This window comes from Anopheles merus, chromosome 2R (genome assembly GCF_017562075.2).
Source record: "Anopheles merus strain MAF chromosome 2R, AmerM5.1, whole genome shotgun sequence".
NCBI lineage: Eukaryota > Metazoa > Arthropoda > Insecta > Diptera > Culicidae > Anopheles > Anopheles merus.
In genome coordinates, this window is record NC_054082.1 from 3,114,607 (window position 1) to 3,129,808 (window position 15,202).

A 15,202-nucleotide genomic window follows, 5' to 3' on the forward strand; every position below is an offset into this window, starting at 1 on the left:
AGAAATCGGGTTGTTTGCTTGTGCCGCCATCAAATCGATTGAACGAAACGGCAAGTGTAAATCTATGAATACAGATGTGTCTTAATGTAATGGTAGCTCCACGGATAGAAAGAAAGTGGCGTACGCTGGGTTAGAATTTGCTGAGACAGATGATACTGCAGCGGAAAGTACCCTGAAATGTAAGGTTAGTTGTTAGGTGAAGATAAATGAATACTAAGCACGCGTGTGTGTCTTGTTGGCTTGGCTTTCGATGCAATCCACGTTGATTGTAAGTATTGCTGGAGCGATTGTATTTTATCATTTATCATGATTATTTCAACGCACTGCCATCGCAAATTGATATCAAATGTTTCACCATCAACATGCATGAAGCAATTAGCGATTGACGTATTTTCTCACCTCCCGACACACCGTCGTCGATGGTGGTGGGGATGAAGCACAGAAACAAATAGACATCCACCGTATGATTGATGATTTCCATTAATTACTAGAACGACGGTGTGGAGCAAGTTAATTCGACCCGACCCGCTGGAGCAAGTTGGCGTGCCTTACCGGCGGGTGGGTGTGTTTACCGTGTCGATCTCCGGATTACAAATAGCGTCTTGGTAGTATCGTTTGTTTCGCCGTGCGCCCTACCTACGAACGAGCGAGCTACGCACAAACTTTCTGGATATTCATTTCGTGGTCGGCAGCGTCGGATCAAAGCCGCAACTCTTTCGCGCACTAGCCATGGTCGAACGAAACCAAAATCCACAGACACACACACACAGGCACAAGCAAACAAACTTCCATTTTTCAGCAGTACCGAGAGCATCGATCACGGTTAACTTCTCTCGGTCCAATCTCAGTCAGCTGACTGGGGGAGGGGATTAGTGTCGGCGTGTGCTTGTGGTGCCGCCGCGCGTGCTCCTACTAACGGAAAACTTATGCCGCGCGCCCAGTGTGAACGGGATGTTGTAGTGCCAGTTGGGCAATTGGGTTGGGTTGCGAAGGCGAAAAAGAAAACGCTCAACGCTTCCCTAAAGCGTAATCTCCGCGCACGTCGTCGTCTTCGTGCCGCACCACAAGCGCCTGACTATGATTAATCGCGAAAGTGCAAAGGCAAAGCCAACGCGTCAGTGTAAGCCTCATTAATTCTATTTTCTCGTCAGTTTTTCCCAGCTCAGCTCACTGTGCAGCCGGTCGGTGGGTGCCTGTGACCTGGCGAGAAACATTGAGTTCGTTCAGTAACTGCCGTATCGACTCTTAGCGCCTGCCGCATTCGACGGCACACAGGAAGACCACACAGTCGCGGTAAAGTTGGCGCGCGTTTTTTTCCGAGGCATCGTTTTAGGCTGAAGCAGACACAGGCGGCAAGGTTCATGGATGGTTGAAAAATTGGAACCAATCGACTCGATTTCTCGGCAAACGTAAGGGCCATAGTCGGCCATAAGGGCTTCCGTTTTAGTTGTTCGATCGGTGTAGAATTAATTACCATTTTTCCGTTCACCCGAAAAGTTTCAGCACTCGAAACGAAATTGATAGGAAAACGATATATTTCAGCGTGAGTTTGTGGAGTGATTTGGTAATTAATTTTCTCACCCCTTGTTTTTAAGCTCCCTCGCGAAGCATTCTTTTTTTTTGTTTTGTGTAGGGTCATAGGCTAATGGAGGGATACTTCAAGTTGACTGTCTGTGAGATCATCTGAGGCAGGGATCAGTTTTCGAGTGCGATCTAAAACACCATAAATCGTTACCAGATCAAAGCGCTCCCGAGTTAGCCTGCGAGCTCTAATGGGTTTTGGGGTTTTGGGGGTGGAAGCTGTCGACAGATTTCGTCCATCGCCGGCAGCAAATAAACAAGTGTTTAAAATCCAGTTGCCGCGTTTCGCGTTCGCGGGTTAAGCCCTCTACACCGGGCTATTACGAAATAATTATATGACGGTGGTCAAACACAGATGGGTAAAGGCGCAGATAAAATAAAGGTGAGGTGATGTTGGAAATGTTCGTTTGAAGCCTATCTCGTTTTCCACAGTTTGATAAATATACTTCACCGTTGAGCATATTGCGCACGGGCGGCGGTAGTAGTAGCGCCTCCCGTATTACTGCCCTCCCCCAAGAGACAGATCGGATCGAAGCGTCAGTATCCTGGAATGAATAAGTAATCTGAAATTAATTTTTAATTGCTTCTCCATTTTCTGTAAGCCGCACCCAGCACGCACTCCCTGGAGGAGGTGGCGGCGAATGGAGATTGAGAGACAGAGGTCGGAAAACGATTTCCGTCACCGGATTACCGAACCAAAGGCGAAATGAAACATAACCCTAAAAAAGGCGAAAGAAAAAATATATGTTTCGGTGGTTGAAGCTGAACCCCATGCGAAGTGTGGGGAGCCTCTCTTTCTCTCTCTTTTTCGCACTCCCAACCTTTGTATTTTGTTCGCTCTTGTTCGCTCTTACTTAGTGTTCCGATTTATATCGCCTTCTGCTATCAATTGGTTAAGAAAATATCGATTTCCATTTGCAGCCATTTAAGGGGACTTACGGCAGATTAAATTGTCGCTCTTCGACTCCCACCGCTTGATTCCGCTTGGGACACTTGGCAGCTGGCGGGGCGGAGGGGGCATCCTGGCACGGAAAAATCGGAAGTAGTCGTCGCGATGGCGTGAAGCAAACGGTTGGCAAACAGCTGGAGCCAGCTGGTACAGTGCAAGCGAGAGCAAGGCCCACACGCGCGCGCGAAGAATTGACGAAAAAAGATTTCGCCTTGGTGGTGGTGGTGGTGCTGGGTGTACGTAAGAAATTCTAGCTGGAAAACGTACGATAGTGCCACCGTACGGAGGGCGCTGGATGGGTGAGATTGGTGCAATGAAATTTTATGGCCCGTCACGGATCTTTTCGGCACCATTCGTGTCCGGTTTTTACTCTCGCTTCCTTCGCCCGAGGTAGCAGAACGAGGTGGGTGGTGGATGGGAGGAGATCACCGTTGTTGTCATCGTCGTCGCGGGTTGTGTTGTCAATGGGATTTCGGTGGTTCCGGTAGTGCGCCCCGCATTGACCTGGGGATGGGATGCTTTCACTTTTACAAGCTCCCTTGAGATGGAGAAGCAGGTGTGTGTGGGTGTGTTGCGCCTGGAAGATGGCAAGATGAATCCTTGGTTGCTCGTTTAGGAGCTTACAGGAGCTTTATTTGAATGGCGATTACGATGATGAAGGTCACCATCGTTTGCTGTGCGTGCGCGTGCACTGGATGATGCGATCTAGGACGATGGTGACGTATAAAGCCCTCCTCTCCCGAGAGAGGGCTAACGTTAACCAGGTACCCGTTTTATGGCACGGTTTAATGGTTTGCTGGCGTATAAAAGAAATATGTCATCATAATTGGATTAGATTTGCTAATGAACTGGAAATCATCATCGGCTTTTACTACGCCGTTAAACGGCTGAACAGATCCTGTAATAACGTGTGTAGACACAGCACAGGATGTAGACGGAATTATGGGTGAAGATGTATGAAAGTGGCATTACGGGTGTGGTTGTTTGGAAAATTGAAATGTTTTCTGCTAATCGAAGCAAAGCTGTACATTCATAACTCTTTTGGCAAGTGAGTTATTTAGATGCACTCATGTGTTCTCCTCAAAAACATTTCATTAATGTAATGCAGACTTCAATGACAGTGGCTTGTTGACAGACTTATCCGGAAACACCGTAACACTGGCGCTGATGAAATGGGTTTTACCTTGTGTGGTGCTTCGGGAAATGATTTCATCCAGCGGATATGTATCAGCACCCTTTCTCCCCCCCCCTCATCCTTCCCAGAATGACTGCGTGCGGTGCCGGTTAGCCAAGCGTGCTGAAAAATCCTAACCCAGCGAGTGAATGCTTCTGGCCATTCGAGATCAAAATGATGTTGCTGCGTTCGCTTTGAAAAGTTTTCCGCTCGGAAAAGCTTGTGATTTCGGAAGGTACAGATTCCTGTGATGCGAAGCGTGCCAGCGTTTGTGGGATCTTTTTTTGTTGTTGTTGTTGTGCCCGCTCCCTGTCCATGTCCCTGGGTATGGTGTACGGTCGTAGAAGGAGGTTAACAATAAGGGTTGTTGCTGCTGCCACTGTCGGTTACTGTGTCAGAATGTAAATCCTGGGATGTGCCGTTAGCAGAAAAGTCACGGTGATATCTTCCATTTCGGACCGTTAATCCAATTAACGCAATCGGCAGTGATGCGTATAGCATGAGTTCTGCGTTATCTAGTAATGTATCCCGTTTTTTAGCTGTTTTGTTGAATAGTTCAGGTTTTGCTGTTTGATCACTCTGAAAGTATGTGTTATTTGGTTTTTTATCCTGAGGCAGGATTCAATTGTGCGCATAGACTTTCCCGAAACAGTGTACTATTGAAGCGAAAATACATAACGATGGTGAAGTGCTAACAATGCCAATGCAGTAGTAAAAAAAAAGCACATACAATTATTCAACATATCCATTGTATTTGGCACTAATGATAGGCAATTTCAATTAATTTATTCGCTTCTCTCGCTTAATCCATCATTTCCAGTATCGCGAGACCACAATTAAAAGATAATTGGTAATAGCCTCTCGTTTGCAGTTGTCACATAATGTATATCAATATTGAAGCAACCTTTTAGCTGGAACGTTGGTAATGTTTTCGATCGAAAGGAGGGCGCAAAGTGAAACAGAACATCCACAAACGATCGGGCACACTGCAACGGCCTCCCCGCGGCCCTGTTTCGTTTAACCATGCCCGATTTTTGGGAAGGTTATGTAAATTTACATTAATCGCGTGGCTTGACACGGTTGGGTGGAAAACGTTCCTTCACACCCCCACCACACACCGTCGGGCCCCGTTGGCGTTAAACGGCTGGCGCGAAATGCGCACGGCAAACGCGGGCGAAGAGGGCGCGGCACAATGTCAAATGTTGCGTGTCACTTTCGCACCGGGTTTGAGCAGCTTTCCCAACAACTCTAAAGGCAAAGAGAAGGAGGGGAGGGGAGGCGTCGTGTGCACCCTTTCGGGGTGTCGTGATTTCACGCGTCCGTTATGTGTTTACGTCGAGGGTTATGAAAATTATGACACGGAACGGTGCACAACACACAAGTGCTTGGGTCAGTCTGCGGTGTGTGCTCTGGGGAGAACTTAAAGCGCTTGGGGTCTTTATTATTTCTTTCTCTTCCGTTAGGGCATGCGTTGCATTTAAAAATAGCAGCAGATTGTTGTGATGGAAATTTTGTAAATTGGATTGTTTTTGCTCTGGAAAGAATTAATTTTACTTGGTGTTTTGTAAATAACTTTAATTGATGCCGACTTTTTCTCCCTGATAAATGAGATTGTCCTACTTTCCGTAGTTTTGCAATACATTGCATCGCACTAAACTCGAAACAAATTGGTTTGCTTGCCTATGATCACCGCTCGGAATACTTCAATGACTCATCGGTTGGACGGTCCAAGAAATACACTTCAATCTGGCGCTCCTCGGGTGAGACACGGGACGAGTGGACGGTGTCACAAATCCTGTTCCAATGACTCTTTTAAATTACACTGTTCGTTACTGTGTCGAACCGATCGTTTCACCGATTCGTATGCACACTGGATAGTCACATTCGGTATGTGACTAAAAACCAACCTCACTAAAAGGTGGAGGAAGATTGGATTTTCCTTTCCGGTCGCTATGCATCAAAAGAATCACAGGAAATGGATCCTCGCAATGCTTTGAACATTGCTTCGAACAAACTGGTAAGGTTTTTGCACACACAAAAAAGAAGACACATGACACAGGAATAGTGGTGCTGCTGCCAGGGGTTTTCACAGCGAAAACGAATTGGATGGATCGTCGTCCGGTGTCCGTAGTTCTGGGGCGCAGCTCCAGCATACTAAACAGTTTATCGCACAGGTCTTGGGAGAGAGTTGCTTGGGAATAGTGGCGCTGCTACAACGGAGTGGTTTGAATTCTAGGGACCAGAAATCATCATACACTATTGTGTGCGACAGAGCTTTCAAGTTGCGAGCAGTTGCCGGAGGCCTGGTCAGAGATACTGCGGCCCTAGACACTCCGGTCCATATCCGAGATGAGTCTCGGCAATCGTTCTGCATCTTCTCGCTTCACTAGTTGGTGTTTGTACAAAATGGTTCCTGTGTGTGTGTGTGCGTGTGTGTTGCTGTGTGAATGTCACTTTGGGCGAGACACATTCGACCTTTTACAGATTTGTGTTTGCTCTTTGGCCGAGAACGGCCACACATCAGCTTTGAACGTATGAAGAAAACGGTGTTGAGCTGTGGAGCACCGTGTCTTAGCGTCGTCGCGCCTTATGCCTGCCCCGCACCCAGTGATAGGGTAGATCCAGGTCAGGCACGTTCGCTGTGTCAACTCATCAGACAGGGACGTGTAAGATTATTTGTGTACCTTGCCATGCCCTGTCAACTTTTAGGTATTTGTACGATGTGTGACGCCGGCTCGTGTTGGCTGCAGCTGTGTGCCGGACGACCCGGGGACGGCTAGGTGCGAGTGCGGAAGTGCGAAAAGTTCATCTTCATTTGGTACAAAACGTTGGTCAGTGGTTGGAGTGTACTGGAAGCAAGCGGGCGAGCGCGCAGGCAAAAAAAACGGTATAACGTCCGGTGTGCCAAGACCGGGCGCGTACCGAAACGTAATTTGAATATTTTTTTCCATTAATCTTCCACGTGCCCAGCATCGTAACGACTTGTTGGAATGGCGTAGATTAATGCTGCAGTGCATACATTGGTTGCTCCGTTGACTTTTTTTTGTTATGCTTACTCCAACCTTTATTTCCATTCTTTGTAGGGCGGTGGAAAGCGCGCGAGACTCGTAAGGTGTGGCAAATAAATTAAAGAGTTGCAAAAAGTTTCGTTCCTTTCCTATTGATCCTAGCGTTGTTTAAATGGGCTTAAATAGAGTAAGAGTTCTACGGAAAAATGGTGAAAGTGGGTTTTTTTTTGCATAGATTCATCTTCGGTCTATTGAAATGTAAATTTTTTATTCGATTTTGCAGAACGTAATCGTTACATAGCGGAATATCTACCAAAGCAACCGACCCACCCACACAGACAGTTGTATGTTATTAAGCTCGAGGGACGGTTTCATAATTTTCACCATTCCGTTTGGATCTCCCAGTCCGACGACGTTTATCGAGGATGCGTTGAACACGATTCAGTGAAACAGGAAAATCCAGCCCAGACGCGAGATGATGGTACGACCGTTCCCTTCACATACAGATTCGATTGAATTTGGCGATCAGATGTGTGTGTGTGTGTGGGAACAGCGTGTATTTTGGGAGTTTGTTGCTGCGTAAACGGGTGTAAGATAATGGTAGCGTATTCATCGCCTCACCTCTCCACGTTTGATCCGCACATTCGACCCGAGCGTGCATTATGAACGACCCGCAATGATGAAGCGACCGCGCGGGGATGAATTTCATGAATTTTATAATGTTTCACACAACATCTCCAGCACGCGCGCGAGACGCGTATGTGTACGTACGCGTTTGTGTGGTGGTGGTGGTAGTGATGGGTGCGGAAAACTCAAGTCCCCAAGCAAGCCGGGTGGGGCGAAGCAATTCAGTGTGGTAAAGTGTGGGCGGGAGAGGAAAATGGCATTTGAAAACTCAATTCACCAGATGAGTTTACCGAGAGGTAAAGTGACGACGACGCGAAATCCACCACCTTCGGCAACCGCCGGCAAGCAACCCAGCGGCAGCAGCGGCGGTGCTCGTTTGCATATTGATGCGGGCGGCACACCCGGCGCCCGGCCTGGTGCGTTGTGATCCTTAATGCTCAGGTGTAGAGTTGGTGATGGGAGAACGGAGTTTTTGTTCCCTTTTTATCAGCACCTTGGGTATTTCTGTACCAGTGGATTTGGGAATGAAAGGGTTTTTTGTGTGTGTGTGTGTGTGTGTTGTGGCAGTGAACAACAGTCGATGGAACCAATAGTGCGTGTCACAGTTTTACAGCTCTCATCAAAATGCTTGAAGGTGAATCGAGCATTAAAAATGTGTAGCAAAATTATTGTTATTTAAACATCATCACTAAAAACTGACTCCTCAAGCACGAGTACGAGCTACGGAGATAAAGCAGCAACAAAAATGCTTCATTTGAGCGCTTGGACGATGAAACCAACATTGTTTCCTAATACTGTTTTGTGGCTTTTGCCGGTGGTTAGTTAGCGTTTCGATCAATGGGCCCGTGTTGTTGCCTTTCTTTCCTCGCCCCATCGGGAAAAGGGAAGTTTGTCTAGCGCAGGCACACGTAACAGCACCAACAGACGGCAACGTGCCAGTGAGTGGTCTGGTACGGGTATATTGGTGCGGTTTCTCCTGGGAAAAGGCCACGTGTCGATGAAAAACAACACTCGCTCGTGGGCCGTAGATATTTAAATCAATTTAGAAACACGTTCGAACCCCCTGAACGCAGTCAAACGAAACAATCTGGCAAGGGTACGCTTCAGCGTGTGTGGGTGACTGAAGACAAATAATCGTAAATGCTGCTGAAGAAACCACTTACACTAAGAGGCTGCCCATTGCACTGGAACAACAGTACGGCAGCATATTGCAAATTGATGTTTGCAATAGTGTATTTGTACAAATTAATAATTGCAACGCGTATGAAACGTTAGTTTCAAACTGAAGGCCGATAAAATATTGCATTTTTAATCCTTCGTACGCTTCGAAGTACCCACGAGGGCATGATTAATGATTGATCTCAGTACAATGGGTAGTTGGATTTAGTTTGCGAGGCTAAACGATAAGCTGCCAGCTGTTTTAAATGATAAGCGGATTTGTTAACGGCACAACAAAGGGTTCGTATAGTTGCGTGTATGTTATTTGCATTTCATTTGCATTGTGAAGTAATTTAAGGCGTAAATAATAATATTCAACATTGATAAAATCATATCTCTATCAATGGCCCATCAGTTGCACTAACCAGTTGGATGAGACTATCGTTGTTACGAAATCGCAACACCATTCAAAAATGCTCTACGCTTATATCGAGATCGTCAGCTGTCAAGTGGTTTATTGTTACGCAAACTGCTTTCGAGCCCGGCGCCTGTGAATGATGGGTACATCTCGATGAAGCTATCGCATATAAACGATGAACCGGCAACGCCATACGGTACTCGCCATTTCATTACCATTGCTCTGGTTTATGAAATCAATTGCATACTTCAGCACCGGTCCCTTTGTCCGCCCGGACGTTGTCAGCTAAATTGTGTTAGTGCATCTGATGGTAAAATTAAGATCCACTGGATTTATCGTGGCCGAAATTGTCAACATAGCAGGGTGCGAGCATCACGCTGACAGCGTGCAGATAACATTTTGCCCTTTCATCCTACTCGCCGCATGTACAGCGCCCGTTGGCATGCCTAGCGAGCGCTAATGAGCTGTGATTTGTTTTGGGTGTATTTGATGTGTGCGCGCAAATCAGCACGTGTACCGAAACGCGATATCAATAACAGTATGATAACAAATGAAGTTAGTCAGTATCGCACTGGCGGGAAATTGGGAGCGATGAAGAACCTAATTACAACGGGGAAAGGTACGGACTGTTTATTCCGAGCTCACGAGCGCACAGAACAGTCACACACATCCAACATACGCGCGAGCCTTATCAGCAAAGTCAAATAGACATTTGCATTTCATTTTGCATGCTGAGTGTGACAAATCCTTTAAACCTTTTTCACTCCATCAAATCCACGAGCGAATGTACGTCATGGTGAGCGTCACTGTCACGGTGAAGTAAGCGCTCGTACATCAGAAGTTCCCTGGTTCGGGTTGAAACGAGCGCATTGTTTAGCGGCCAGACAGTACAGACTAACTTCAATGTGAGATAATTAGTTTTCCCGTGGCTCGAAAGAGTTAACACATCACTGGAACCGTCCACCCGTGAATGCCTCCCTTCCGGAAGGTCGCCGGACCGTTTCCGGGTTGTCATAAATAATAATCGGACTGATTTCTCGGAGCTAACTTTTCCAATATTCATTAATAAAGTTCAGCGGGGTTAGGCTTTTGATGTTGGGCAGGTGCGTGTCAGAATAGCAGTGCGTCGAGGAATAGATTTCGGCGGAAATGGCGTAGCAAAATGAGGCGGGCGGAGCAGGATTTATGTCTCATGCTAAGACCGGCTGTGTGCGCTGTCGAATGAATGAAAGTTTGGCTTTCATTTCCAACCGATGAGCTGCCGAATGAGAAAGTCTCACACGGCGCTTCAACGGTACTGGCATATTGCTATATTAATGTCTGGTTTTTGCAATGTGTAAGGGGCGCTTCATCACTCTTTGGACGTTTATTAGGAAAGATTCTGTGTGCCACAGATGATGGCACAAAGTTTTTTGGATTTGGGAAACAATAAATACGAAAGTATTTTAATTACTCAACTTCTGTAATTTTAATGTCTGTTTTTTTTCTGTTTATCGTTTCAGATGTGCCAAACAGTGATACCACACAGACACACATACTCTGGAAAAAAAACGTCAGTGGCAAATGAAGTGAACTGAGTGAAATCGGTTGAATGCCAGATCCTGGTGAACTGTGTATAAACTAGACTAAACTAGACTAACGGAATGGCAATCAACTGATTAGTGTAGAAACTAGAGCCTAACTCTGCATCCAGGTCCTGCTCGTCTGGTGTCGCGAAATCGAAAGAGAGCGGCCGGTCTGATATTGTTGTATTTGTTGTGTTATTGTTGTGTAATGTCTATTAAATGATTATTTCTTCCCTTACTTCAGAGTGGACGGAACTTTCTAGAATCAAATTAGCAACAGAAGCAAAGTGGTGAGCTTGTGCGTGCGCGCGTCTGTGTTCGTGTCGAGTGATGGGCAACGTTTGTCGATAGGAAAAAAAAGTTGCAAAGGTGAAGAAGTGAATCGCCGCAAACCGTCGTGGAGCCCGGTGACTATACGGTTGTCCGTTTTTGTAGACGTCCGGAAGAGCATCCTTAATATAAGACACGAAGCCGGTGGATCGTTTCAGCAAGAGCGACCATCGTGCCACGCTTACTGCACAGGGCACGGTGTACAGTCTTAATTGATTGATTAAAAACGGATAAGGATCGGTCGGGAAATAAGGAAATCACCATTCAGCGAGGGCGGACAGAGAGCGCGTGTCGAGCGGGGAGGCGGCGAAAAGGAAAGCAGAGGGAGCGATGTGTAAGACCCGCCTTATCAACCGGCCCGGCAAGAAGTATTAAAAGGGGCTGTGAGCCAGACATCCCCTTTGTCGGCAAACACCCGGACAGCAGCCTAAAATTTGTGTGCTTTTTTACCGAGAGACGGGGAGGTCACACTCCTGGGGAACGAAAAACGAGCAAACGGAGCGGAGGCGGAAGATCGGCCCGATAAATCACCCCGAAGCAGGTACTCGTAAGAATCGCCTTTGGCTAGAAAGGTCATCGAGAACGAGCCTCGGTGGGATGAAATTAATAATAATTATGTTTTAATTAAATCATCTTGATTATCCCTGCGACTGGAGGGCAGAACGGACCCCGGACCGGTGTACTCGACTGCTGCTTCGCTAGAGCTTTCTCGGAACGGAGACGGTACCCTCGTCGTCGGTTCGGAAAGCCTTCGACCACATTCCGTCATCCGTGCAGCCTTATTGGATGACTAGTTATCCCGGTTCCGGGAAAGCATCTATACCGGCAGGACGAACCAGCCCTTCGCACGCTATGGTCTAAGTCGGTTGGATGGATCTGGTTCGTAACGGCACCACCACCCGGAGATTGTGTGGAACGCCGGCTCTAGCTGCTCCCAGTAAACGATAGCTCTGGTCTCGTTGTGGCCCTGGATCGTTTTGCTGTCCGTAGCTCCATGCCGGTGGGAGCGCGTTGCGTCTGTTCGTGGCTTGTAACGCTGTGGAGTGTTGTGGTGGTCGCTTCTCTGAAACAATTTGTGCAGCTAGATTAACCAAGACGGGCGAAGGATTCCTGCATCAAAATGACTATAAAGACTGCGCTGCAGCGCGAACGTAAATCTTTTAGCAGGGGCAAAGGCAATGCAACCGGACAGCACGATGTACCGTGGTCAGTAAGTGCGGTGATGCTAGAGCAGCATGGTGGAGCGTTGAGGTGTAACTCCAGGTCGGATAGCTATTTCCCGGACGAGCGATCCACTGATCAAGACGATCCGGAGGATCCCCAAAATGAGCTCCGATGGCATCAAGGTAGCAGCAGCAGCTCCGACGATTGTAGCAGTGATAGTACCGAAAGCAGCTGTTCCGCTGTTGGCTGTCACACGCGGCGTCCGCGATGTCAGTCTGCGTCGACTGTGCACCCGCGCTATCAGCAGCATCACCTTCATCCCCGAGCGTCTCCGTGGAGTCGCATCATCCAGTTTCAATTAGTGCTAGTGTTATCGGTAGTTTTAGTATTTAGCGGCATCAATTCCGCGGTTAACTGTGATGAAAATGTAACGACCGGTGTAAGGGGTAGTGGCGACGGCGGGGAGCTTAAGAAGGGACTGCTGGCGGGCATTTTGGCCACTGCCAACAGCAGCAGCATCAGCAGTAGCAGCAGTAGTGACGATGAGGCAAAGTTGCTAAGCGTCAACGAAATCGATGAAATGCTGGATGGCGTACGCCACTTCACACACCACTGGGCGGTGCACATTCCGGAAGGTGATGTGCATGGTCTGGCCGATCGAGTTGCCGCCGAGCACGGTTTCATCAATCGGGGAAAGGTAAGTCGATTTGATGCATTTATGTAATTAAATTTGTAGCTGTTAAGATGCATTGTACTGTGCTCATGAGGCGTCAAGGTAGGGTTGAAACAAGTTCAGGAATTCTAAGAGGCTACTACACTGCATACACCTTCTGTAGTAGCGATCATTTCGCATAAATTATGACTTATTTATCCTTGAATCTTAATTGGATTGCTTGCAGGAAGGGTCTTTCTTCATTCAATGAATGGGTGACTCGGCTTAGGACCAGCATTGCCTGTAATCTTCCGATAAATCTGCTCGACAAATGTGTTCCAACGCCCTCTTTAAAGCGCCTAGCTCACCTGTGCGAACCCTAGATGTGCCTGAGTGAGGTGTTTAGAATCAAACCTGCAACGAAGTTGAACGTTGATCCATTTACTCGCCCAAAAAGTTTTATGGTTCCCAGCGGAATCAACTCCTGCTGAATGCTCAACGATTTCGTCTTTAAAAATTACCCACCGCCACAAATTCGACCGCTTAACGACTACCCAGCACGGACATTACTCTTCCATACACGTGCTTCGTACATTGGATAACGATCGAAACCGAAACGCAGTAAACGCTTTGCCCCTGTTCAGAAACTGCTGGAATCGAGGGACCATGCCCAGTCGAAAGGCTGGCATAAAAATTGACCCCAAGCAGTGTAGAGTGTGCGGATTAGGCTTCCCCATCCGCCGCCCCTCCACTGCTCGCTTCTGCAAACCCACAAAATATGCATCGCTCGGTGAGCTGCGGCGCTAAGCCATCGCGTTTTCAGAGTGTGGTGCGCCCAGCATTGTATAATTATTATCCTCGGGAGAAGTATAAATCCTTTCGTCGTTTTTCAACCCCCTACGGGGGAGGGTAAGCATTCCGGAACCCCGAACGCGGACGGTGGTATATCTTTTCGAACGTTTTGCCCTGTGTCCCGTGTACGGATACTGTATTCTTTGGAATTGCAACGCCACCGTGCTCCCGAGGGACGGGGACTCAATGGACGGACGGCGCAGGTGGAAGCAGCAGTCGGTGAATAAAGCTTTTCCGGTGCTTCCGGCCGATGGTCGCCATGTGTGTGTGTGTGTGTGTGTGTCACTATAGGGAGGAGGGTTTAGGGGGCGGGGTTTATTTGTGTGCCCTGACACAAAATGGCACCCGAGGACGGCGTGTGGTTGACGGGTGCCATTTAAGCAACGGTTCGCCTCTGCCTCAAAGTTTATTACAGTGATTGTAATAACTTCATACAAATGAAGCCAGAGCGGAGCAATCACAGGAGCTTCACTCATATTAGTTGGTTTGGTCGAGTCGACCCATTCGAGTGGCTGTACCAGAGGGGAAATGTGTTGTGTTAGGTACGGCAGGTTAGTGCAAAGGCATGACAATATATCGAAAACGATGAAAGTACTGGTGTCGACCTGTTCCACGGGAGCTGCTATTGTTGGGCAGAAGTCTTTAATTTACTTCCTGCCCGAGGGAGAGACAGCGTGTGGCAAGGATTGGGGGTGAAAAAGGGCAAAATTATTTGAACAGTTATTAGGGTGAGCTCCGGGGAGTATTTTTGCGGTTCTGCATGTGCTGGGTGTGGGAGCTCTGATGATCCCTTTCCCATCTCCGTGCAATGGTTGCAGCTGGTTTGATCCATCGAGAGCGCAGGAGAGTCACAGCGAGGAATACGATACAAATAGCATCAGGAAAGTGTTGAGCGCGACGTGGGTCGTGTCGGACGCTAGAGGACCGTTTTGCCCTTCTTTTTGCCGCTGTTTAGTTCGTTTGGTTCTGTCTATCGGCTGTATCTCGCGTGCATCTTTCGTTCACCGAGGGCTAAACTCGTACGTGCTGTTATAAATAGGCGTTCCATAGCCCATTAAACTAATTGCTTTGCATACGGCGATAAACCAACTGCTCCGCCACCGATTGCGGTACCGATGAGAGGGTGTTTTGTTCTTCTGCCCTGACCCTATTGGGGCTGGGACAGCTAATGAGTGGATGGCATTGCGTGGTGGGGAAAAAAGAGGAACTTCGATGTACCTAGCGTCGGTGGTCGGTGCGTGAACGGAATCTAAATTGTCGCGCAATCCGAAATCATTGGCATCTGCGCGAGGCGCACTTAATGCGATGTAATTTGATAATAATAGTAATTAGCAGTCATAGCCGCATGGAGAAGCATTAGCTCTCCTCGTTGGGCTGGACCCAGTGCATCGTTCCCATTGGCCTGTACACCATATACTGGCTGGCGGGTGTGGTGGCGCTGTGGACTGAGAGATAGTGATAATTATTAGCAACAATGCGGGCGCATGTGTTGTTGACTGGCTAACTCTGGGGTACGAGATTATCGGGTGCCTCTGGTAGGTGTTTGCAGTGCAATGAAAACTTCAATTGAATATTGGCCACGAGTAGTGGTGTGTAATTTGCAGCGAGATTAGAATTAGGCGAGAAGCACATTAGATGTTATTGGCAGCTATTTTTTGCTGGCGTATCTTGAAATTGTTCCTCATAACGAGCTTTTAAGTTGAGTCGATAATGCTTTTGATCAT

General features: G+C 47.6%; 1 protein-coding gene across 5 annotated transcripts in view; it reads left to right on the forward strand.

Moving 5' to 3' along the window:
* The window catches only part of LOC121589521 (furin-like protease 1, isoforms 1/1-X/2), a 145,356-nt gene that overhangs the window by 62,283 nt on the left and 67,871 nt on the right, over window positions 1–15,202 (forward strand). For 2 of the 5 annotated variants that reach the window (XM_041908501.1, XM_041908502.1), the window contains exons 3-4: window positions 10,418–10,650; window positions 10,725–12,671. In XM_041908501.1, coding sequence (XP_041764435.1) covers window positions 11,931–12,671 — 741 coding nt within the window. In that variant the 5' untranslated portion in view covers window positions 10,418–10,650; window positions 10,725–11,930. The remainder of the gene's footprint in view (window positions 1–10,417; window positions 10,651–10,724; window positions 12,672–15,202) is intronic. The other 3 variants (XM_041908500.1, XM_041908504.1, XM_041908503.1) reach the window with 2 other exon arrangements.